The following is a 25326-nucleotide window of genomic DNA, read 5'->3' on the forward strand; positions in this document are numbered from 1 at the left end:
GGATTTTCAAAACATTTACTTTGGTTAGATTCAAATATCACTCTTGATCATTGGCATTCAGTAGTGATCAATTCAGGTTTCCAGACTTTTTTTAACTCTTAAAGCTAATTAATTTAAGTTTCATAAAGATTCATTTGAAATTGCTACATTTTTGTAGTAAAACATCCAATTTAAGTCCCTAAAACCCCATTTTAAGGCTTAAATTGGATACATTTTCACTCAGTTCATAAATTGTCTTCAATATTTATACAATTTATGACCTGAGTGAAAATGTATTATATTATAATACAAGGAGTCCTCACTTATCGCGGTTTTTAGGAACAAGACAAATCCGCTTTATATGAAATCCGCGTTGTAAGGGGATTTTTGCTGTACCTAAAACCAGTAAAATGGGACAAATTATTTTTTAAAGTCTACTTTTTACTATTTTTCATTTATTTTTTTGGTATGGTTAGACCTATTAAAATATTTTATTCATTACATTTTTTGAAAACATGGTATTTCAGAGAAGATACTTGTAAAATGCTCGTATTAAAATTTAATTTGGTAAGTTATTTCCTTGATTTTTAATCTGTGTTACCATTATTATATCACGCAAACTTTTTATCAAAAAGAAATAGAAAAAAAGTCCCTAAATCATATGGCAGTTAGACAAATAAGTCATTCACACCAACTGATCTTTATCTTTAAAGTACTCCTAGCCTATCATTAGTCCTATTTATATTAAAATCCAACATAGTATTTTATTCGATACTGTATAATATTGCTTTGTAATATTTTATACATTTGTATTTTTATATCATGGCCAAAATTTACTCATAAAAATAATACAATGGCCAATATATGTATATAAATATAGAATGACTACGATAAATCAACAAGAAATTGTATTCATGTCCTTTTGGAAACGGAGCATAATATTGAATTACTTATAACTTTGTTTATTTCTCACATAGTAATATCCATGGCGTATCAAGTCAGAGGAGGGAATAGACAACTGACAACAAATTCCAAAGGATATGTTTGTGTTAGTGAGATAATGCCGCTTTCAATACTGTAAAATTTAAATAAACGGAACTTTTCCAATATTTATTTAGAAACCTTTTTTATCACATGTTTGCCTAATAACTAAAAGTTTTAAGTCTAGCTGTATCAAAGAAAATACTCACAGGACACTCTCTCAATGCAAAATTATACACATATAGACATAATATGAACGAACTCAACCCCAACTACAAAAAAATCTTGTTTACCTTGACATATACTTTACTATTGTAATATAAGAAACGAGATTTGAGGAGAATTTAGCCAGTGATGTAAATCCAGTGATTTTTTTAGCTGGTATATTTTCTTTAATAAATTGGTCCTTTCAAAAAATAATTTCCTTTTACATAGCTGCTGTAGTTATTATTTAACCCCTGGCTAGTGAACTTTCTCTCCTAAATAATTCAATTATCAAAGGTTACAATCCAGTGTGGTATGGGCATGTTAAAAAAAAGCACTATTTCAAGAATGGTATGCAGGAGAGAAATAATTAGACGTTTCATTAGATCAGCTACAATCAGCTGTGACAAGAGAGGAGGGAAGAAAAGATATAAACAAGGACATTTGCTAGAATTACTCTGATGTCGATCTCGAATTCGACTCGGCGTCCAACAAGGAGCTACAATTATAACTCCGCAACAAATCCTCAGGGTTACGCTCCGGCTTTTATGAGCATACAGGAACGTTGAATCAGGTTGTAATTGAATCTATTTAGGAAAGTATCTTCACTACTTAGGGATTAAATAATAATGACAACTGCTAAGGAAACTAAAATTCCTTACTTCTATTATAAATTACAAATTAACGGGCCAGCGAAAAACACACCGCATTTATATGTATGTCAAATATATTCAAACCCTGATTGAACGTATGCTCAGGCATAGCCCTGAGGATCTGTTGCAGAGTTATTATTGTAAGTACTTGTTGGACTCAGAGTTGGGAATTGACATCGGAGTTATTTTTGCAATGCCCTTGTTTATTTCCTTCTTTCCCTCCTCCCTTGTCACAGCTGATTGTAGCGGATCTAATGAAACGTCATAACATTATTGTTCGAGATTTCTTCAGGAACTACAAACGTTGCCAAGAAACGTGTCAAGCTTCCCAACAATCCCTTTACCCCTTTAGAATCCGTCCATCCTGACAATCTATCTGTGATTACAAGGTATCTGTAACCTCGGATGTCACAAAAGTCGGCAACAATGGCTTCGAATGGTGCTCTTGGGGCATTCAAAAGTATAGGTGGACATATAGGTTGTGAAGGAGAAGTAAAGTTGCATGACTTACATAAGTCCCTCGAACACCTAATGTCGTTTGTATTTCCTGGCCAAAACACACATCATGGCACATTTTGATTCTTCAAATTGTCAGGGGCACCATATTGATTTTCGGTTTCTTTTTTTTAAATTCTCAGTGAACACAGGATTTTCATCACTGAATACACTGCACCACTATATGGGAGAGTCAGAATAATTTCAAATACCGCCTATTTGAAACCACATAATGGCACAACCTTCTGTGACTTTACATATGTGAATGTTGATAACACCTGTTTTAACCATATTTTAAAATTAATTTAAATTTTTTTCTCTGGACAACGGTTGTTTTTTATAGGATATGCAAACCTCATCTCCCAATTTCTTATTTTTCTCTTTCACATAAATGGAAGGAATTTAAATCTATTTACTAAAATAAGTCCAAAATACAGGTATTAAAGATATATTTAGAGAAATGGAATATGTTATTGAATACAAAAATAAAATGCTTTAATATAACTTTTATTATGTAAAGCTTTTGTTTAGTTATTTACATGAGAGTAATTTGATGAAATATATAATATATATCTGTGTCCTTGAAAATAGAAAATATTTTTTATGTGGTAAACAAATAATGAATAACATTCTAAACATCTTAGAGATAGAACAGATCGAGAGCCCGGATCTGAAGTGCTCGAGTACGGTGTTCGTAAACTTGTATTATTCGAAAAAATCCAAGGTTAGAGCCCGAATACTCGAAGCCTGTTTAAATCCGAGGATTTTTTGGGATCTTAAAAAGTCTATGTTAATGCTTAATCCTTGTTTTTAAAAACATATTATCTATATTTAACGTTGCCATGGGCGCGTTATTTCAGTAGCACAAAAATACCAATGTATTTAGTTGTCAGGACCTGTCGATTCACTATTCTCACTTGAAACGTCATGACTATTTGATAATTTTGTATTTTTAAAAAATGAACAAAGTAACGAGTTATTCTATTCTTTTGCTCCGTTTCCAAAAGGACAAGACTACAATTTCTTCTGTATCCCTCATCGTATATATATATATTGCCCATCTTATTGTTTCTATGAAGACATTTTGTCGATCATGCACAGATACACTTTTCCTATGATATTACTATGTAAGTATTATCCTATTATCAAATAGAATACAATGTAGGATTTTAATATTATGAAATACATTTATGTAATGGGCAATTTTATACTAATGTCAACCTCACTATGAAAAAGTAAAGTTTCCATATTAATAACAAAACCAACATCAAATGTCTCATCAAGGTCAGAATTTTGACGTACAAAATACATTTGAACACAATATTCATGCAAAAACATGTTTTTCTCAATACAATAATGAGACGTAATGCTGGACAGATAAAAAACATTTAAGAGATAAATAGTAGTTGGTATGATTGGCTTATTACTAGTTATGGGACAATTAAAAAAAAAAAAAAAAAAAAAATCCGATTTTTTAATTTTTAAATAATTGTTAAAAAAGTCAATTTTGCTATCAGAGGCGTCCAGAGGGTGTATACTTGTATATTAGACTGTACCAAAATGACCAAAGTTGAGAATTTGGTATTGCCTGATATTTTTATTTTGCATTTTTTCCGCTCTAAACAAGAAAATAATCATCAAACCCCCGAAAAAATGATCCTTCATGGACGCATTTTGATTTGAAAATCTATAAAATGTCAAAAAAAAAAAGGAATTTTTGACGTTGTTTCTTTAAAATTATTGATTTGAATCAAGTTACAGGATTTTCATTTTATTAAGTATTATAGATAAAGCATGAATTTTGTAAAAATAATTTAACAACTTTTCCCTAATTTGCCTCATTATATGAGTATTTTAGTTCCAAACATACTGCTAATAAATCAATATTGTCTTTTGGTTCAGAGTATTACGCGCATTTATTTTGCGGGGTTTGCTTCATTTTTACAACTCAAACCTCTTTTTTTGATACCAAGGGTCAAATATACTTTGCGTGTTCATTGGTGCCAATTAAAACATCCTGTTGTATCAATTTATAATTTTGGACTATAATTATATATATTTATAATATTTTCTGGTTAAGAAGGAAAAATATCAGGCAATACCAAATTAATCCCAACATTTGTCATTACGGTACACCATAATTTATATATATCTATATATATATTTTTATTTTTTTTGTAAAAAAGACCATGTAATACATACGCCCAACAGTTAATCAAAATTAAGACACAATGGTAGTACAAAAAATTCACAGAGCGACATGGATGCCATTTTTTGCAAATGAAACAACAAAATTATTGTTGGTAATAACATTGTGAAGCAATATGACTCTGATTAATTTCATTTCAAGACAATATTATCGTGCAAAAAGTTCATTGTAATGATATCATATTTGGACAATCAAACTATTGAATGATAAAAAAATCAACCCCAGCCGCTTCCCTGAGCATACAGGAACCACTCTGATATTTAAAAATACCGTGTCCGTTCAATCAAGCAGAAAGTGTTATCTTAGCAATATTCATTTGAACTATTTTATATTTGTGTGAGGTTTTTTCAGCTTCGTTCATTTCAGCGATATGACGTTATTATTAAACATCAAGACTCATCAGAGCAGTGTTTAACATCAAATAAGAGCAACTGAGGCTTTATCGGATTTCGTCTCAATTCAGCAAGCTTCTGTGGAGGGATGAATTTATATAACTTATTGAGTGGAATGCCATACAAATACTTATATCTATAGGATCTTTAAAAAAGGAAGTACAGGGAGCGGGGATCAAATTGTCGCCTACTTTAAACCTTGATAACTTGAAGACAACATTATCAAATAAAAAACCGGTTACCAAATAGGAAAGCTATTCTCGTCAGCTTACCATACGTAGTTCAGTTAGCATCATGCCGTCATCATATGAGAAGATAAAGAGCTATAAGTGGAACGAGGAGCTTTCGAGGTACGCCGTAGTCATTGCATTGGTTAATAATGGAGGTGAAATCTCCAATTCAACGATTGCTTCAACCTTAGGAGTGAATTTACGGACTGTTCAGCGTATCCGTAAGAAGCTAGATGACACCTGGGATGTTGATGCCACCATAAAGAGAGCACCCAAGGAGGAGGGGGCCGACAGGAAGGTCAGGGGCACCGAATTTGTCGACAATATGAAGTAGATGGTTGAGGATGACCCTACCAGGTTCATGAAGGTCCAAGGGGTGGCAGGAGACAGGCCCTGGGTGTGGCAAGAGGACTCAGCACCCTGCCATGTATCCAAAATCTGTGGTTAACCGAGAACTGTTATGACGTCGTAACCAAGGATTTGTGGCCTACTAACTCTCCCGACCTTAATCCTTTGGACTATTTTGTCTGGGGCTATGTCAAGAGACATCCCCATAGCACCAAGGCCAGCCTGATGGACTCCATCAAGGAGGTATTCGGCAACATGGACAATGAGATGGTCAGAAGAGCATGCGGCCGGTTCAGAGGCCGTTATTGATGCCAACGGTAATTATATCGAATGAATGGCTACTCTATACCTATATGCTCGTCATAGTTTTGATTTTCGATAAAAAAGTTAAAAAATGTATATTTTGTGTTGTTTTTTGTAGAAAAATATTTTGGAGACAATTTGATCCCCACTCCCTGTACATTCTCCGGTCGTAGTCCAATGTTGTGACCTTAGATTCATGAGCCCTTTTTGACTTAGTTCCTTTAGGGAAGAGACTCGAGTTGGGACGGATCTTTTTGGGTGTTCCTTTATCACTCCGTTAGCTCCATTGAATGAATAAATATTAGATACTCTTAAAGGACAAAATAAACTATAAATAGTCCATCTATAGCTACTCTTAATTAACTATACGAAAATGTCACTGAATTGAACGACGTTCAAAAGAAGTTCGCCCAAATAAATACTTGCTCAAATAATTGTTACACTCGCTGAAATGAACGTTGCTCAAATGAATACACGCCCTAAAAATGTATAGCGGCCCTCGGTGAAATGTTGGGCCCCAATGCAGTTTCAATTTCTGATCCCGCCTGTGTAAATCCGATCCTAAATCATTAAACGAAATGATCCTTTTAGTATTCCCTACAGTTTACATGTACCATTACCAATATTCAGTTTTATGTTGGGAGAATAAGTAATTTTGTATTTTTCACTTTATTTCAATACTTTATAAGAAGTGCCACAATCACCTGATATAAGTCAAGTATGCCCCATTCTGTTTGATAATTTATTGCCAACGACAATCGAACTTCCAAACTGTAGGGTGTAAGAATGACAACTTTCTATCCGAGCTTTCAGACCTTCTGGCGCGTCGTCAAAGATGTGTGCAGCCGGGAGTTGTCTTCACAAAATACGATTCCTCTCCTATTCGAGTTTATTTTTGTATTCAAGCTTCTGTAAATGGTTCCAAACGCCTCAATAATTGATGTTCAGCTCTGGGCGATGCTATGAATGCTAAAAGGACAGCCTATCTCGATATTTTCCATCATTTTATTGATATTTTCGGCCACAAGCTTGTCAGTGCCTAGCACATCATTCATCTACACTAACGAGAACTAAATTGCTCGAGCCAATGTTGTGCAACTCGAACCGACAGGGTATCGGATCCGTATACATTCAAAATTTTCTTGGTTACTCTCGATGTGTTTTTCCGTTTCGGGTATTAAAAATGTCAAATAGGGCGAAATTCTTCCTTTGCGATCTCCATACTCGACGCATGATAATTCACGACTGAACCGACCAAGCGCAATACTCGCCAAAAAGCGTATACACTCACATCTTTACAACACCTTATCGTATTAGACCAATAATGAACTAAATATACTTTGCTTTTAAAAAAAGTGGGGAAATACGAAATTTTGTTTTCTCAAAACAATTAATTCATATTCTTGAAGAACACATAGAACATAATTTCAAAAAAAAGACAAAAAAACACACACATCAGACTTTATTGTGATTCGAATTAAATCATTATATAATATATATGTCATATATATATACATTCTGAAATAAATATTAAATATAAATATATGTATATATTTTTCTCTAAAATACGCAGAATAATATTCAAGAAACTGTATGAGATTGCAACTAAGTTTGTTCTCCATGAACAGAAATCATTTCATGATCCTCTTGGATTCGACTTTTACGTCGAAATCGAGTCTTCATGAACGTTTGAACAATAATGGTTTTTGCAGCTGGGTACAAACTATGAAGAAGCATGAATATGTAACAAAGATTCTTCACGACAAATAAAGAGAGGTTAAAGTTGTACTGAACCCTGGAAAAGAAACAATATCATTAATATGGATATAATAAAATAATTTGGCAATACAATTAAAAAAGATAGAAAAATTATAATTATGGATTGATCCATGGATTACTAAACATCTAGACACTTAAGTACACACGCAAACTCGTTAATAGAGCCTTGCAATTAATTATTAAATAATTCTTCCATTAAACAACAATACTACAAGGTCCACGGAGAGTACTGTTAAATTAACTTTATATGATCTAATTATATGTAAGGTTACGTGATATTATGTTTAAACTATAGTTGCGTCGAAACTAAATGAAAAAAAAAAAACAATTTTGAATAAAATAACAGTTTTGTTAACCAGAATAGAAGCTAAGAGAGAGGCTATAATCCAAGAGTACCTGAAGAGACTGGAGGTCAACCCCATACTCATCAAGAAAATCATTAAGAGGTACGAGGAGACTCAATCTATCAAGGACATACCCAGATCAGGCAGACCAAGTTCAAAAACAACCCCAGGAGTCGTTAAGGGAAGGATTGCAGAAAATCCCAGAAGGAACCTCACTAAGATGGGTGTAACAACAATGAGATAACCTTGGGAATTATCCATACAAATTGGAGAGGCAACATCACCTGTCAAGGTAAGGCAAAGGCTAAAAGACGTGAAAGAAGTAATGTTATTCTTCAAAAGCTGAGGACTGGCAACATTGTGTTCAGTGTTGAGAAGATTTTCGCAATTTTAACCCCCTAAATGATCAGATTCTGGCCAAAAAGGTGAGCTGGGTGACCATGGAGTCAACAAAGTGCAGAAGCCACAGTCTGTGATGGTTATGGCACTTTGACTGAGACAGGGATGTCCCCCTTGGTGTTTTCGCCGGACAAGGTGAAGTATATCAGCTTCATCCTGGAGGAACATCTTGTTCTCGGGGCCCAACAGCACTTTCAGAATAGACCATAGACTTTCCAACAGGATGGTGTCCCCTCCCACACATCCAAAACATCCAAAGAGACGCAGCGGTGCTGTGAGGGCAATTTCAATGGTTTCAAAGACAATACAGTCTGGCCCCCTTCCAGCCCCGATCTAAACGTCATGGATTACTCCAAGTGGTCCATTCTTGAGAACAGAGCCTTTGTGACCACCAGCAAAAAAAAAAAAAAAAAATGGATGACCTGTAGGCTAAACTGGTGGCTGCCTGGACTCCATCTCCGTGGAAATGGTGCGTACAGCATGAAAGTCCTTTCCAGAGAGACTTTGGGCTGTGGTCAAGGCTAAGGGTGACCATTTCGAATGAAAGTTATGTCACATGTTTATGAAAATTTTGTCGACCTATATCTAAAATTATATGCAAAATATGTAATATGTTATATCATTAGGGCTTTAATAAACATTTGACATAGCTTTTCCGCGGACCCTGTAAAAGAGAAAAATTATTTTTACTAAGAAAGTGATACAGAGAGATAGCGATATATTCCATCGTCCATGGAAACCCCTCATTTATAATTTAAGTAATTGATCATGGAGCTGTGGAAAGGTGGAAGATTTTGTGGGAAAATTTAATTTTCGGGGGTTAAATTTAAGATGATGCTCACAAAGTAATTCGCAACAAATGATTCACTTTAGTCGAAGAAAGAGCTAATTATTTATTTATAATTTCTTTCTATTTTTTTCATATCTAACTTATTTCCTTTATTAGTGAGCATGGAGGGAGGATCTATTATTAAATATGATCAAAAGAAGACATTTTTTGAGGGAGTATCTGTGACAATGTCATTATATCATATTTCGCTTATATTGGAGAAGAACGTCTCTTGATGAACCTTTTTAATCTACAGATTACTTTACATCAAGTAATTCATGCTTCACATAAACGATAAAATGAAAAAAAATCATTGAATAATAACAGTAATTGTTATAATAGACAAGATGCGTGATTTTAAAAATGAATAGTTTATCCAGATGTTAAGTAATCCATGATTGATCACACACTTATTAAAATTGAAATGATAAGGGATTTCACAATTCTGCAGCAATAGTCATGAACAAACTAAATATATATATATGTATGTATATCCTACGCAAGATGGTGTGACAGTCTGTAGCTTATTGTTTTAAGAAACGGCGCATGCGCAGAATAATTTTGATGGAGCCCTCTATGTGAGAAACATACTTACATGTCATTTTTATTAAAAGTACTGTGTGCTCATGGTGAAGACTAGGACAGTGTTTTTTTCTTGGCAACCAACACCTAATTATGTGTGTTCTACCCACCGACCTATATAATAACTGGATACACAGCCTATTGAATAAAAAGGAGAAAAGAGCCACACATCTTTCAGCTGTGGACTACTACATAAATACTACTACTACTTAGTTTTTTTATGACACTGATATAACATAAAATATCAGCTGACAGTTGATTCTCCTATTCTTTGCCTATTGAGTATCCAGTTAATATATAGGTCGGAGGTTCTACCAAAGTTACTATATATAAGGCGTGTCGATAAGAGATTTCTTTGCTTTTGTTTACATACTATTTTGATGACGTCACAAAGGAGCCAATTCAGTAGGAAATTCGATAAAACAAATTGTATAAATATATGAAATGGCACTTTATTTTCTCATCATACAATACCTTGAATGTTAATTTTTACCCTCCGACGATTACAGGACTAAATTATTATTAAAAAATAAAACCAAAAAAATAAGTTATTTTTAATGGAAAATAGGTGAGAACAAAAATTTTCAAATAAATATACAAAAATAGTGGACATTTGATGGATTTGTTCGGGTTGATACAGTAGAAATACACCTAGTACCTCTAGAAGAAAACCTAATTCTAGGAATAATAATAATAATATGAGTTCACACTTAACACTAGTCAATAATACTGAACTTGGCTCCGCTGTGACGTCTTCAAAAAAGTTGTCACCTAACCTCAACCAGACTGCGTTGCAAGTTTCTTATCGACACACCTTATGTATAGTTACTTTCGTGTTCTACAACATTACTCATAGGAAAATTGTAAAAGAATGACTCTTAACCTCTCTCAAAATTTCCATCATAGAGAATGGTTAATAATAACGATTATCTAATACACTTTAGGGTTAGATATATCATAAAACCGAGCTCCAGAAGGATATATGTTTTATAGGTGGTAAGGTTTAAGTCTTTTTATATGTTGGTCCCATTTTCACATCAATAGCTCACTATTTTACTTCATAGTAATGAGAAAAAAAAAAGGATATTTATTCTTACAAAACATGGTTATTTAAGCCCTCAAAATGGGTGAAATCAACAATTCTCCCGTCACATGGAAACACTCTATACCGATTTTGTATTCCAACAGTTCCCAGTCTCCTCTACATCAAGTTATTTGATATGAAAAATTTTCACAGTATAATATACATAAATTATAAGTATGCATATCCCTATACTCCGAAGAATCCGTGTTAATATTATCCACTAAAATATGTAGAATGCATTTCCACCTCTTGTCGTTAGTCTAAGTAACTATTAAAGAGGCATAACTTGAAGAATAATCTGCGTATATAATGCAAGCATTATATAATTAGACAAGTTCTTATTTTAACGACATTGAATTGGTATGCAAGAAAATTTGCCTATCAAAGAAATCTCATAATTGAATCAATATTTTCCATTAAAAATTAACTTTTATTATTACATAACCTCCTATTCTTTGATATGTAGAACTACCGAGAGAAAAAAAATGATAAATATAATACTAAGTAATTATGATTCATTCTATTCATACTAATCCAATTTTAAAAGATAAAATGTTAGCAACGAATAGCAATCATCAAATGTTAATTCATTGAGTCATTTCATTACGAGGCTTGTCTCGGTCCTTATTTAGGACTGAAGACAGCAGTCTCCTAAAACTTATAAAGTTCGGTCCTGGAACTTGAATTTATTTTTTCAATCAGTTCTAGTACTGACAGTCCGAAGACTGTCACAACACTAAGGGCAATACCTCCAGGCGCCTGTAGTTACGACAGTCGATGGCCCTAGGTCATTACAAAAAATTAAGAGGTGAAAACGATCCCTTAGGAATAACGAGGTTTAAGTGATTTTAGATCTTCCAATACTTCCGATTTTAATATATTTCCTCTGAAAAGTAATTATTTACTCCATGCAAAAAAAAAAGGACTTATTTCGTTAACAAAGGGAATAACAGTAATTATAGCTTTAATATATGCATATAAATCCGATTCTAAAATATGTGCACTGTACATATTTAATTCTTCATAACAGTAATATATGTGCAATGCCGATAAGTAATTAAGGACATTTTGCCTTAAATTCATTTTGCTTCAAGGATTAATTGCCTTAATATATAAATAAATGACATTTATAGGTAATTTTTGGTTCAAATGGATGTTCCTTTGGAATTTTGGAATCAAAATATCCAATGTGTGAAACTATGAAACTCATTCAATGGTAGTATTCTGTTGGAAAAAGGATGTAATCGTACCCCAAAATTTCAATGCATAGACAAACAAAATCTAACTATGTAATGAATTTGAAACAGAGACAAAATAAGAAATACAATTAGTATAATAGGAAAAACAAAAATAAATAAACAGGGCAACTATTCGAATAGAAGAATTGCTAATCACTTCTCCGTTAATAATAATTATTAGATATGATGGATTATTCATAATAGAAAATACTCATGGCTTGACAAACAAGCATAATATGAGGCAGGAGCGTAATTCCATCATTATTACAACAGAAAACGATCATTTAATGCATTTTTAATGCAATTCAATGTGAACATCAATTTCAACCAAAATTCATCAAATAACAACGTATAAACCTAATTTATTTATATATTAAGGCGAAATATCCTTGAGGCAAAATGACTTTAAGTCCAAATGTCCTAATGCAAAACAATTTAAGGCAAAATGTCCTGAGACAAATTAGCTTAAGGCAAAATTACTGGGCACCATGTAAATACATTATATAAATTTATATTAAAGATTGCTTTAAAAAAAATGTAAAACAGAAAGAATTAAGCATTTACATGTAAAGGTGTTCTAATATTATTCAAGCAAAACTTACCATAAATACATTCTCAACCCTAAGAATGGTATATTGATGACAGTAAGTTGAAGCAGCTGGTATGCAAACTTAATTTTGACTATTTTATCAAGTTTACGCCCAAAGTCACTAAGCGACATCATATAAATGGCGAAGGTAGGTAGAATGAGATTAATTGATGAAAGAGCAATTATTGCCTGCAAAAAAACAAGACAAAATAATAATATTAACGATTGTAACTGGTATCCGTCACTACTCACATTATCCAAATGCCAGTCTGATAAGTATTTCGATTCATTCACAAATAGTAAGCTCAACAGAGTGACCTGAAAGCAAAGGAGAGAAAATCATGTTCTGAGTAACAATCCCTAAATAGACTCATTCATCTTATATATATATATATAACATAATATTGCATGTCTTTGATGAATGCCCACGCTTCATATAGGTAGGCTTATTCTACACTGTGAGGTCCATTACATTCTGAACACTTACTCTTCAAATAATTAATGAAAGTTGATTGATTGAAATTAATTAATATTACGATTTATTAGACTAAACAATTGGATTCAAAACAAAACAAACATGAGCTTACAAGTCGAAAAAATGATACTTGAACGAGATCGACGAATTTCCATTCGCGAACACCAAGCAGTTGGGCGTCTCTAGGACCACGGTCAAAGCCGTCAGCAAGTCCAAAACGTTGGAGAGGATAAAGGGCTCTGTCAATCAGGTAAAACTGGACACACAGGAGTGACAGGAGTGACAGAAAATAGCCCAGGCCCATCCCCTTAGTCAATGAGGGGCCATGCAAGATTTCGGGATTTCACACTATACAACCCAGAGAGCTATAAAAAGAAAGTGGGTGAAAAAAGCCTTGTGAGGGTAGAGAGGCCAAATTTTGACACCAGCAATGAAAGAAACCAATATCCTTTGTTGCAAGACTCTTATGAATCAGTCGTTTGAGTTCTTTTGAACTCCTCGAATACACCTATTGGGTGTATGTCGAGAGAAAGGACAATAGTGTCAGTCATCTAAACACCGAGGCCTTCAAAGCCACTGTCAGCTCAGCACTGGCACGCCATGACGGAGCACTGCATCCGAAGCGGTTGCCAGGCCTTCCACCACGGCCTGGAAGCCATCCTTGCCGCTTAGGGCGCCTACATAATGATTAAGAGAGCTCAGGCGCACATCTATTTATAGTATTAATTTTGTTAAAACTCTATTGTTAATAAATAAAATATATCTTTTTTGAAGTTTAAAATTCAAAGTGTTCCGATTTTAATGGATCACTCGGTATACCCATAACACAAAAATGGTTGTTTCGAGCTCAAAGAGACTAGATAGGGGTTTGAGTTACAAATCAAAAAGTGTCTGGCGTCTCAAAAAACAACTACACGAATAGGGAAGTTTTCTAAATCAAAAAAAAGTTATGGGCAAAAAAAAGAAAATCGGTGAAAATTGCAGTTTCATTTTTTTTTTCAGGTGCAAAAAAAATAGATTTCCAATGGAACATTGGATTCATAGATAAAATAAAGTTGGTAGAAATTTGACTCAAATTTTGTTTGCATTTAAATTTGACGGCAGTATCATCTAAGTACTAATAAAATCTTAGTAGGTTTGTGTTCCTCCTTACAATGCCAATAAATGCTTTTATTTACTTATTTTGTAAAATTAATGCAAATCAGTTTTTTCTATTTTCTTCGTGAATTTCGATTCGACAATTTTTTGACAAAATTATACGATGGACTTCGCATCTGGACAAATTTTTCATGCATATATATTGTTATGTTATTTGAAGGTTATAACACGATCATTTAAAAAAAATCATAATTATACATTTAATACAATATACAGACGCAATAATAAATTGCCTATAAGCAGTGATGAAAATCCAGTGTAGAATGGATGGGAATGTTAAAAAAAGAAACCGATAATCAACATGGTAACCCTGACAATTTGAAAAATGTTTAGGAAGAGAGTAAAAATAATGTTCATCACGTTTCATTAGATCAGCTACAATCAGCTGTGACATGGAAGGAAGGCAAAAAGTCTATAAATAAGGAAATTTGATAAATCGATAAGTCGACCCCCAATTCTAACTGAGTCCATCAAGGACTTACAATAATAACTCCAAAAAAACTCTCAAGGTGACACTCCGTCTTATATCCGCCCAAACGAATGTTCAATCAGGTTTTGAATCTATTTAGGAAAGGATGTTTACTAGTCAGGAATTAAATAATAATGACAACTGCTCAGAACAAGAAAATTCATTCTTCAAATTACCAATTTCATAAAACAGGCCAGCTAAAAAAATCACCGGATTTTCATCACTGCCTATAAGAATACCCTAACGCTCACCCGCACCGAATAAGTATGAACATTAAGAAGAAATGGTCATGTAATTTCCCGCACCCTCCTTGGCCCGATCAAAGCGGGGTAACCCTTTGCTAGTATAAATAGAATAAAATAAAGTTCCATACCGAATCAAATACTTCAATGGCTGTATTATGACAAACTCCCGCTACATATCCAGAATGAGTAGAATCGTGATCATGGTTATGATGAGCTTGTAACATAATGATGAATATAAGTGCACTACTCCCAATGGTCACTTTTAAGAGATTTGATCCAGCACGGAGGATTTGCTCCGTTTGTTTTTCTTCCTCTTCATCCTGGCGCGTCATTTGTTCTGGAATACTGCTGCTGAATATGATACATAGCTTGATAGTCAGGTAAGTGGAGTAAACAAACCAGGATATGAAGGAAAATGGAAGTGTTCCACAGTACTTTGGACTCAAAACTAAAGGGGCCCAATGTGTAAAGGATGTTTGATAACGTGAAGTGTCGATTACTTACGTACATGAAATATATTTGTATATCGAATGATGAATTTTCCCTTCGATCAAATCCTCACTATACATATTCCGTGCGGAGTATTTGTTTCGAAGATGTATGTAGCGATAGGCTGTTATACATGAAGTTGCAATGAAACAGACTATGAATAAATCACCCAGGAACCAAAAGTATGTTGCTACTTGATGAGTGTAGCCTCGATAGTATGCAATTATATAGAAATTCAGAATAGTTGCCTATATAGAACAAATAGAGTGATGCTTGTATATAATACCTTCAAACATGATTTACTCAGGAATCCTCTTTCAAAAGTTGTAAGATTTAACAAATATATATGTAAATAGATCATATTACGCGCATGACATTTTTAAAAATATATAAATTCATGTAAAAAAGGTAATATATAAAGCATCCCTGAGCAATGATAACAGCCATTGCTAAAACGCCCAAAAAACTGTGATAAAGGATTTCCTTATCACACAATAGGGAATAAAAGCCTTTCTTGTTCTTCATGTTATTATATTCGTGTTCTTGATGAGTATTTCTGAAAGAAGGAAAAAAGAAATCATTAAATAAAGGAACATCCTCGTAGCAAAGGTCAAATTCATGAATCTTGCTCTTACAAAAAGAACGTGACTTCAATGTTCTTAATAATATTAATATCTAATAACAAATGATATTCATTAAGCTAACATAGTATTTCTACTACAATTTAAAAAATCCTTCAAAAAATACATATTTATTTAATTAGTAATTACTTTAAAAAAATATATAAAAATACTTCAAAGTGACAACCCGTACTAATAATATTTAAAATATTGCTTGTGAAATAAAAGGATACTTATTATTAGATAGGCAACGATTCAATCCTGATTTGCAAACGAGTTTTTATTCCTCAAGTCCTTCAAAAAAATATAGTATGTCGTCTCCATCAGATTTTCCATTACTTACATGAACAACTAAAGCCAATCTCCCTCATGTTTTTATCATTAATAATCGAATCACGGATACAGGAACGTAGGTGAATATGTAATAATAACAGCTTCACTTTGACAACCTCATATTATTCCACTTTAACAGGCACTCAGACATACAATAGCATTTAATAGTTTATGAAGTCTTAAGTTGTAGTAACTAACAAGTAACAAGTAGTAAATTAACCTCTCACAACGTACGCCTAAAGATATCAAGATGCTCGCTCACCTAGATGAATGATGAGGGCCGGAGAGAAGCGAAGAAACATGAAAAAAAGGACATTCTCATTCGCTTGAATGTGAGCACTGAGCACGATATGTAAGTGTTATATAATATTTACGTTTGCTAGCGCTTCTTTTAGCGTTCGTCTACGAACCTGCAGAGTACAGACAGACTAGTAATTAGTAAATAATGCGCAGCCAACTGCCGAGAAAACGGAGGCACACCTGTGTGCGTCATTTATTATGAAGCAACTTCATCCATGTAGCAACAAATGTACAAAAGTCTAATATTAAGCAACACGACACAATTGTTCTATATGCAACCGTTAACTCTATTTGAGTCATTAATATCATAGAACATACCAATCACTAATCAGTAATCACACCTATTCAGTTGATCAAAGAGTCAAGCATCATTAATAATTATTAGACTATTAAAATATTTGTTTTTTTTTTCTTATTAAAGGTTACTTATGAAACGATTTTAAATAGACAAAGTCGAAGATTAAACTTAACATATCAATTATACTAGAATATCTTTTTTAGGTACATAGTGCAATCATTAGAACTAAATCTCTCGAATGTTAGTTAAACAGAGGATACTGATTGTTATTATTTATGAAAGGACTTGACAGCTTCCACAATGTTCCGTACAGCAATATCAATATCCTTCTTTGTGGTGAATTTGCCAACAGAGAGTCTTACTGTTCTTCTAGCCAATTCGGGATCCAGACCACTCTTCGTCAATATCCCTGATCCACAAACGGATGCACTATGACACGCCGCACTTGTACTTGCGTCAACAAGTCCTAATTAAAAAAACAAAAACATACTTATAACTTGAGTAATGCTCGCAAACCGATATTCTAACCTGAAAGGCAATTTAGTAGCTCCCTCCCAGAGTCTACATGTGGAAAGGATACGCTACAAGTGTTTGGGAGTCGTTCTTGCGACTCAAAGTTAATATGAACATTAGAACTTCCCAAGTTATCTCTCAAACCATTCTCCAATTGTATTCGTAGTTCCAATTGATGTTGAGTGTAACTGATGCTGCCATTCTTGGTAGAAATTAATTCAGACGCTTTGCCCAATCCAACAATCATGGGAGTGTTTTCTGTTCCTGCTCTACGGCCGAATTCTTGATTTCCACCCAGGAAATACGGTGATATAGATCCGAGTTTGGCGTTATGATAAAGTGCACCAATTCTTGGGCCGTAAAACTAAGGTAAGGTAAAACTACTATTCATGGTTTTTAATGATACAATTATAATTTACGTTAATAACCGTACTTTATGGCCCACAATCGTCAAATAATCTACAAAGAGATCCTTTACATCAACGGAAATTTTGCCGATTGCCTGAGCAGCATCAGTATGAGTCAGAATTGGGAATTTTCTATTTTTATTTAAGACTTTAACTCTTCTCATTATGTCTCCAATGGGATTAATAATCCCCGTTTCATTATTAGCCATCATAATGGTCACCAAACAAGTATTTTCACGAATAGCTTCAAGAATATCTTTCTCAGTGGCTCTTCCATCTTCAACCTCGACATATGTCACATCTTTGTAAAAATATAATTAATAGTAAATGAATCTTTCAAAATCCCTTTACCTACGGATTTTGCCCTCGTTTTCATAGGCCTTCAAGGGGTTTTCAATTGCAACATGTTCAATGTTGGTCGTGACAATATGCGGTTTCTTTATGGAACCATTTTCTCTAATACAAGCCTTTTTAAAACAATCAATTGCAGAGTTGATGACGAGGTGATTGGACTGTATAAAGAAGGTATTAGTTATGTTATCCTAAATTTTTAGGCAGAATATAAATGCTGTCATACTTCGGTTCCTCCAGAGGTAAAAGTAATGGACTCATTTACCATATCATCACTTAATGGCCCTCCAATCATTTGCGAAACTGATTTTCGTGCCTTTAAAATTTCGTTTCGAACTTTTAAGCCCCGATCATAAGAGCTACTTGGATTCGCCCAGTCTTGATGAAGAGACTTTTGAATTTTTTCCACAACTTCAGGATGAATAGGAGTCGTTGCATTATTATCCAAATATATGGGGAGTCTATCGCTCATTTTAAATTAACTACATAATTAAGAGTAAAGAAATAATTATATATTAGTAAAGACCATCAAAAAAAAAATTTGGTGTCGAAAAAGCAACATTATATTTAATATCAAATTGTCAACAAAATTATTGATTAAAATACAGAATCCGAGTTCCATGCATATTTATGCTCCACAGGGATATTGTTCAGTTCTGTCAAGTGTTCAGAACCTATCTCAAAATCAAATAACTGGATATTTTCTATAATACGATCATCATGAATAGACTTTGGAATAACACTATATCCATTTTGAAGAGCCCATTTTAGAAGTATTTGAGCTGAAATAAAACATTAAATGGGATGATCAATAAAATTGATATGAGTATATTACCAGGGGATTTGGCATAAACAGAAGAAAATTTGAGGACGGTTGGATCTTCAAGCAAGGGTTTTATTCCTTTACCAAGAGGATCATATGAAGGTTGTGTTGTTCCAAGAGAACTATACGCTTGTAAATGGATTCCATTATGGCGACAATAAGAAGATAATTCCTTTTGTGAATATTGGGGATGACATTCAACCTACGGAATACAGACAAGCAATTAATTAAAGAAAGCAAGAAAATAGAAGACTTACTTGATTAATATGAGGAACAATGGTACAGACTTTTTTAAGGGATTCTATGTGAGAAATGTTAAAATTAGATACCCCAATACTACGCAAAACACCCTGTTTGTAGTAGTCTTCAAGCACCTTCCATGTTTCTATTCTTAATTCTTCATTTCGTGGATCTGAGGGATCAAGACCTTGAACTCCAGGCCAATGAATCAAAAGACAATCGATATGTGTGCGTCTCAATTCACTCAACATCCTTTCAATAGCACTGGAGGCTTTTTCTTTTCCCATTTCCTTCGGACCTAATTTGGATGTAATAAATATATCATCTCGACCCTCAAGGATTTTTCCAATCATGGGTATATTTTTGTATACAGAAGCCGTGTCAATTAAGCGATATCCAGCCTTGAAAGCACACTCTATTGAGGTTGATAGAAGAGGAAGGTCCTTTATTCGATATGTTCCCAATCCGACACTCGGAAAAATCAAGCCATTGGAGAGAATAAACTCACGAAGTGCCATTTCTTAACAATATAGCTAGACCCTTTTTCATGATAGAATGAACGGTTTAAATTAATCATTAAATAAAATGTATGCATATAAATTATGTTATCTTTTTTTATGGGGATAAAGAGATTGAGGTCAGAGTGAACATCTTATATATGAATATACATCAATTGAGGGTTGAAGAAGACTGTGATCATTTAGTAAGAGATTAGGCAATCATTTTAAGTTGGTTTTAAACATATTGATTTATCTATGCCTCTAAACCATATTCAAATACGATTGTACAATCATATTTATAAAAATTATGAGAGTCAATGACGAGGCAAGATTAAGATTTTATTAATTCATTAATCAAGATTAATCAGCTCATAAAATTAGAAATTGTTACATGACTCTCATATAGAGCAAGTGGAAATAAATTACATTTCCTTCCTTCGTGACAAATCTTATAGCAGACGTTTACTATTTAAGGAATTGTAATTACAAGAAAAAATCATTTCATTAATTAATTTGTAATTCAATCCATCTATCACTGATGAAAGAGTGAAAAACTTGAACAAAATAACATTACTAAGTGTGCATGAACTGACAGCAAATGATATTCGTCAAATTATTTCCTTGAAATAGAATATGAATAATTTTATAGAATTTTAATAAGTCACGCACCTATTGCCTATTTATAATTTAATTCTTAATTAATGCAAGCCACAGTCCCGGTTTTTATTATTGATTTATTCTTATTTATAACTACTTCTCCGTGTGTTTACTCTTAACATGACGTCATTTTAATAGTAAAACACAATATTTTGACAGTGATGGATGTCACGTGATGATACGTGGAGACTATTACGTCATATTTCCCTTCTTTATTAAACTTTAAACCAAAACAGCGAAGCGTGCCTGTTAGCTTGTGGATTCGTAGAGTTACCTTTTCTCTCCAGTCAGATGTCGCTTTTTATGATACCACAGATGACGTAAGTGTATAATTTTTGTAATTTCCTCTTATGACGTATTCAACTTTCCCTTCCCTTTGGAGAATTTACCTTTTAATTTAGTTGAAAGGGTAAATTTGTGGGTGTTGTATGTTTAGTTATGAAGTGTACACTAGTGGACAAAAAAAGTCTCGCTACGACTACTACCTTGATCAAAAATTGATCACGTGGTATTCTTTTCGACACTTTGTGTCAAACCTTTAGTCAATAGAGAGATGACCTGTCCACTAGCTATATAATGAACTTATTTAGTATTATTAAACATTTTATTATAAGAAATAATATAATAAAATATGTTCCCATATATATGAAGTTGCTTGGTGATACAGAATGACGGAAGACTCCAAAGCCGGATATCTTCTCATCGTTTGGTATATATTTTCCGCTTGCACTCTTTTTGCTAATAAATATGTACTTAATTATCTGAATGGAGATGGAATAATCTTGGGTAAGTGGAGCCTGGGCTCTTGGGTACATTTACTAATTTATTTTATAAATATTAAATGAATTAATTCTCTTATTTTTATCATTACTATTATAGGATGTATACAAATGCTTATGACCACTATATGTGGTTATATTCAGCTCTATTACCCCTTGGGCATGTTTGAGAGAACTCCAAGAAACTCTCCTTCCACGCCTGGCTTTTATCAACTAATGTCCATCATTGGGGGTCTTCGTTTTACGACAGTACTTTTAGGACTTATTGCAATTAATTATGTAGAAGTCTCCTTTGTGGAGACCATTAAGAGCTCTGCTCCCGCCTTTACCCTTTTAATTTCAAGATTTATACTTGGTATTGTTTTTAATTACCCAATATTACATTTTGAGGGTTAACGGCCAAATTGTCTCAAAACAAATATTAGTGTTATTGTCTATATATATTACTACAAGTCTAACATTTAATGTAGTCATTCAAAATCAGAGAAATTTGGATTGTTGAAATGAATTTATTAGATCCATTTTATTATTAAAAAATTGGGAAAACACAATTATTCATAATGGAAGAATGGAGTTTCCAGGCTTACTTCTTTAAAAAATATATATTTGAGTTATGACAATTTGGCACTCACCCACCGATTTATACATGCTCATTTACGATTTATTTTTATCTCATAGGAGAATACACGGGTCTATTTGTGAACCTTTCCCTCATTCCAGTCATGGGAGGACTGGCTCTTTGCTCCTTGACAGAGTTGAGTTGTAATATACAAGGGTTCTTAGCAGCTTTAGGAACGAATATAAGCGAATGGTAATAACTATTGACATTTTTAATATGATGGCATAATCATTAATATCTTCTTCTGTCTTTCTTAGCTTTCAAAATGTCTATTCAAAAAAAGCCATAAGTAAACATAAAATCAAATTTTCGTAAGTTCAAGTATTTTCTATATACACATGGTGCGTCAATATAAAATAATATTGAAGAAACATATTTCTTGTTTTTATTTCCAATAAATCTTTTGTACAAGTTGGAATTTCTTCGTCTTAAAATGCATTATTTACTTAAAACATGGGTCATTCGAATGCCCAACTATTAATTGATACTATTATTTCATTTTGATCTATTGAAATCACTGGGTTATTATGTATTTTTGGCTTATATAACTTATATTTTAATAATTTTTATTAAAATAGTCTAAAATTATTCCATAATTTTTTTGATTATCGATGGAATATTCAATTATTACATTATCCTCATCCTTAGCAATGTAAATCCTTAATTTCAAATTATTCATCTCATTTTTTACTTGGAACTTGTACAATTTGCTTATACAAGTTACAACTTGTACAAAACATTATATACATACATATCTACATTTCAGACATATTTGAGTCAATTATAGGCTTTCAAATTAATGGTGTGATTTAAAATACCCAAAGGTTGTATCTATAGTTTATAACCTTTATTTGATTCTAAGGACTTAATTTGACCCCGATATGGCCTGTTTCAATGATAAGATCTATCCACTTTTTCATTCGTTTATTATGATGATGAATCTTTGCTACTTTAAAAACAATTTACGACACATCCAAAGGGTTAATCATAATAGTTTATGGATATAAGTGGACGATAATTCGTCAAATAATACAAATGTACTCTAGACTCAATTATGCCTGATTTTGTGTTGACGGACCACATCTTACCCTTAAATTTATTGAATGTTCTTTAATAAATACCTTAAGGCCGGCAGAGATGCAGTTCTACACTAGTGTATGCTCCTTCGTCGCACAAATCCCAGTTGTTTTATTCCTTGTGGATTTTTCTAAATTAATTCAATTATCTTCGGAATTTTGGATCATGAGTTTTCTCAATGGACTCTTTTTTCATTTTCAAACCATTAGTAACTTTGCATTACTCGAGTATATTTCAACAGTGACTCATAGGTATGATTTAATCTTCCATTTGATGACTTTTCTATTAAATTACTTTTTTATCTTACAGTGTTGCCAATACTGCCAAAAGAGCACTGCTCATCACTTTCTCCGTGATTATATTCGGTAATCATATCACTTTCCTCTCCGGTCTTGGAACCTGCATTGTATTTATTGGAGTTGTGTGTTATAATAGAGCTCTAATCCTGGACAAGAAACGTTTTAATAAACTAAATCATTCCAAAAATCCAATTAATTTCTAGAAGATTGAATAATTGTATCTGTGGTTTTTCTTAATCAATTTATCAACGCAATGATTAATATCTTTGGTATTGATGTACCTGGAGTTCTTGCATTACATTTAATTTGTGATATGAATCTTTTTTTACTTGATTAAAATCATTCTGATTATGTCATTATTTAAACATACTAATTATACACACATTTTCATTTTTTTAAATACACTTGCTTGCTTAAAATAGACTTTAATATATAAAGATATATTAAAGATTAAAATAGATTTAATGCACACTAAATGAATAGTGAACACGCTCGTTTTTGTGCTTGACTAAAGTTCAAAATAATTTTATCATTAAAAAGAATGCAGTTAAAAATTTATTTTATGATCATTTCAACAACATAGAAAAAGTATTATGTATTTTTAATACAGTCTAATTTTTATAGTTTAGCACATGTACAGAGCGTTTTCATATGATGACCGCCATTTTGGGAGCCTTAACAACCAATAAGACTGGAAACCCTTTTTTATTGATATTAAGGAAAATAGTGAATTATTGAATGTCAAAATGGGACCAACAAATAAAGGAATTGTACCTTACTATTTATCAAAAATATATCCCCCTGTAATCGAGTTTTAATATATATAGAGTGGCCCATTAAAATCTGAATAATTTGAATTTTAAACTTAAACAAGATATAATTTATTAATTAACAATATGATTTCAACAACATTAGCACTATAAATAGATGAATTTCTGAGTTCTCTTAATCATGAATGTAGACGGCCTATGCGGCAATGATGGCTTCCAGGTGGCGGGGAAGGCCTTGAACCCGTTTTGGATTTAGTCCTCTGTCATGGCGTCCCAGTGCTGGCTGACAGTGGCTTTGAGGGCCTTGGTGTTTGGATGACGGACACTGCAGGCCTTTCCCTTGACATGCACCCCAAAAAGGGTAGTCGAGGGTGTTGGCATCAGGGCTGTGGAGGTGCCCAAAGAGTTAAAAAGACTCATTCAAAAGAGTCTATCCAACGGAGGAGATAAATTTCTTTCATGTTTTGTGTCAAAATTGGTCTCTTCAACCTGACAAGGCTCTTTCCACCCACTGTTTTATAGCTCTCTGGACAGTCTGATGTGAAACCCCGAGATCTCTTGCATGGTCCCTCATAGAGTTGAGGGGATTGGCCTGGGCTGTTTTAATTAACTCCTCCGGATCCAGTTTGGCCTTTTTTCAGAGCCTTTCTTCCTCTCCAACGTACATGCTGACGGGGGTCTTGGAGACTCCCAAATGCTTGGAGTGCGCGAATGGAAATTCGTCGATCACGTTCAAGTGTTATTATCTGGACTTGTGCTCAAGTTTGTTTTGTAACTAATTTTTATGCTTTCACATATCGAAATATAAATTAATTTAAATCAATCAACCTTCATTAATTATGAAATTAGTATGTGTTCCGATTTCAATCGGCCATCCTGGATCAGACTCTAAAATGTATTAAAATATGTTATTATATCGTAATACAACCTTATTTTTATATTGTAGATAAAAATTACCTATTTCTCATAAAAGAATTAATTATTTTTATCTAATTATCCTACTTCTAGCGTCCCCAATCGATCCAAAAAATAATTTGATGAATTTAGACATTTTTTAGGGATTTTCAATAAATATAAAATTGATTTAATTCAAAAATCAGTCTTTATCATTGACATCAAGTAGTGTTTAACGCAATCGTTACGTCTTTTTAATTCTTAAAGCCATTGGATGGGAGTTTCATCAAAATTTATTGGAATTTTTTTCCAATTTTATGTCATAAAATATCAACTTTGAGGCCCCAAAATGGTGCCTCCTAATGAGGCAAT

At 33.1% G+C, this 25326-nt stretch overlaps 4 protein-coding genes across 8 annotated transcripts; 1 reads left to right on the top strand and 3 right to left on the bottom strand.

The window, feature by feature from the left end:
• Positions 1-7239: 7239 nt before the first annotated feature.
• On the bottom strand, positions 7240-16622 carry LOC121126269 (uncharacterized). 3 transcript variants are annotated; one of them, XM_071891611.1, is made up of 7 exons: positions 16438-16622; positions 15900-16030; positions 15494-15721; positions 15114-15433; positions 12891-12956; positions 12652-12827; positions 7240-7589 (listed from the first exon to the last, which is right to left on the bottom strand). In XM_071891611.1, the coding sequence occupies exons 2-7, from the start codon at positions 15997-15999 to the stop codon at positions 7400-7402; spliced, it is 1080 nt and encodes a 359-aa protein (XP_071747712.1). In that variant the 5' UTR covers positions 16000-16030; positions 16438-16622; the 3' UTR covers positions 7240-7399. The 3 variants fall into 3 exon arrangements, with proteins under 3 accessions (XP_071747712.1, XP_071747713.1, XP_071747714.1); XM_071891612.1 differs by having other exon boundaries at positions 15494-15717; positions 15896-16030; XM_071891613.1 differs by lacking the exons at positions 15900-16030; positions 16438-16622 and having other exon boundaries at positions 15490-15717.
• Positions 16623-17116: 494 nt separating this feature from the next.
• LOC121126268 (selenocysteine lyase) lies at positions 17117-18768 on the bottom strand. The gene is made up of 5 exons (XM_040721602.2): positions 18523-18768; positions 18301-18457; positions 17972-18246; positions 17554-17902; positions 17117-17491 (listed from the first exon to the last, which is right to left on the bottom strand). Exons 1-5 carry the CDS (start codon positions 18766-18768, stop codon positions 17295-17297), a joined length of 1224 nt encoding a protein of 407 aa, XP_040577536.1. The 3' UTR covers positions 17117-17294.
• Positions 17767-23709, top strand: LOC121126270 (solute carrier family 35 member E2A). 2 transcript variants are annotated; one of them, XM_040721605.2, is made up of 8 exons: positions 17767-17907; positions 20676-20836; positions 21168-21302; positions 21396-21650; positions 21974-22106; positions 22172-22225; positions 23042-23242; positions 23301-23709. In XM_040721605.2, exons 3-8 carry the CDS (start codon positions 21185-21187, stop codon positions 23491-23493), a joined length of 954 nt encoding a protein of 317 aa, XP_040577539.1. In that variant the 5' UTR covers positions 17767-17907; positions 20676-20836; positions 21168-21184; the 3' UTR covers positions 23494-23709. The 2 variants fall into 2 exon arrangements, with proteins under 2 accessions (XP_040577539.1, XP_071747716.1); XM_071891615.1 differs by lacking the exons at positions 17767-17907; positions 20676-20836 and adding an exon at positions 21051-21105.
• LOC121126271 (glyoxal reductase) lies at positions 18779-23175 on the bottom strand. Of its 2 annotated transcripts, none has more exons than XM_071891616.1 (4): positions 23036-23175; positions 19377-19899; positions 19132-19321; positions 18779-19078 (listed from the first exon to the last, which is right to left on the bottom strand). In XM_071891616.1, exons 2-4 carry the CDS (start codon positions 19875-19877, stop codon positions 18894-18896), a joined length of 876 nt encoding a protein of 291 aa, XP_071747717.1. In that variant the 5' UTR covers positions 19878-19899; positions 23036-23175; the 3' UTR covers positions 18779-18893. The 2 variants fall into 2 exon arrangements, with proteins under 2 accessions (XP_071747717.1, XP_040577540.1); XM_040721606.2 differs by lacking the exon at positions 23036-23175 and adding an exon at positions 20529-20641.
• Positions 23710-25326: the final 1617 nt, after the last annotated feature.

The sequence above is a fragment of the Lepeophtheirus salmonis genome, chromosome 11 (assembly GCF_016086655.4).
Source record: "Lepeophtheirus salmonis chromosome 11, UVic_Lsal_1.4, whole genome shotgun sequence".
NCBI classification, from domain to species: Eukaryota; Metazoa; Arthropoda; class Copepoda; order Siphonostomatoida; family Caligidae; genus Lepeophtheirus; species Lepeophtheirus salmonis.

What these genes read in the sequence shown, in the direction of transcription:
- LOC121126269 (XM_071891611.1), bottom strand. Translation starts at nt 15,999, where the DNA reads ATGAAGAACAAGAAAGGCTTTTATTCCCTATTGTGTGATAAGGAAATC. An exon ending in CCATTGAAGTATTTGATTCG is followed by an intron (nt 12,957 to 15,113) that starts GTATGGAACTTT and finishes CTTTGCTTTCAG; the next exon opens with GTCACTCTGTTGAGCTTACT. An exon ending in GGGTTGAGAATGTATTTATG is followed by an intron (nt 7,590 to 12,651) that starts GTAAGTTTTGCT and finishes TTTCTTTTCCAG; the next exon opens with GGTTCAGTACAACTTTAACC.
- LOC121126268 (XM_040721602.2), bottom strand. Translation starts at nt 18,768, where the DNA reads ATGAGCGATAGACTCCCCATATATTTGGATAATAATGCAACGACTCCT. An exon ending in TGACGATTGTGGGCCATAAA is followed by an intron (nt 17,903 to 17,971) that starts GTACGGTTATTA and finishes ACCTTACCTTAG; the next exon opens with TTTTACGGCCCAAGAATTGG. An exon ending in GCTACTAAATTGCCTTTCAG is followed by an intron (nt 17,492 to 17,553) that starts GTTAGAATATCG and finishes TTTTTTAATTAG; the next exon opens with GACTTGTTGACGCAAGTACA.
- LOC121126271 (XM_071891616.1), bottom strand. Translation starts at nt 19,877, where the DNA reads ATGGCACTTCGTGAGTTTATTCTCTCCAATGGCTTGATTTTTCCGAGT. An exon ending in TTGTTCCTCATATTAATCAA is followed by an intron (nt 19,322 to 19,376) that starts GTAAGTCTTCTA and finishes TGTATTCCGTAG; the next exon opens with GTTGAATGTCATCCCCAATA. An exon ending in TGTTTATGCCAAATCCCCTG is followed by an intron (nt 19,079 to 19,131) that starts GTAATATACTCA and finishes GTTTTATTTCAG; the next exon opens with CTCAAATACTTCTAAAATGG.
- LOC121126270 (XM_040721605.2), top strand. Translation starts at nt 21,185, where the DNA reads ATGACGGAAGACTCCAAAGCCGGATATCTTCTCATCGTTTGGTATATA. An exon ending in AATTTCAAGATTTATACTTG is followed by an intron (nt 21,651 to 21,973) that starts GTATTGTTTTTA and finishes TTTATCTCATAG; the next exon opens with GAGAATACACGGGTCTATTT. An exon ending in GGAACGAATATAAGCGAATG is followed by an intron (nt 22,107 to 22,171) that starts GTAATAACTATT and finishes TGTCTTTCTTAG; the next exon opens with CTTTCAAAATGTCTATTCAA.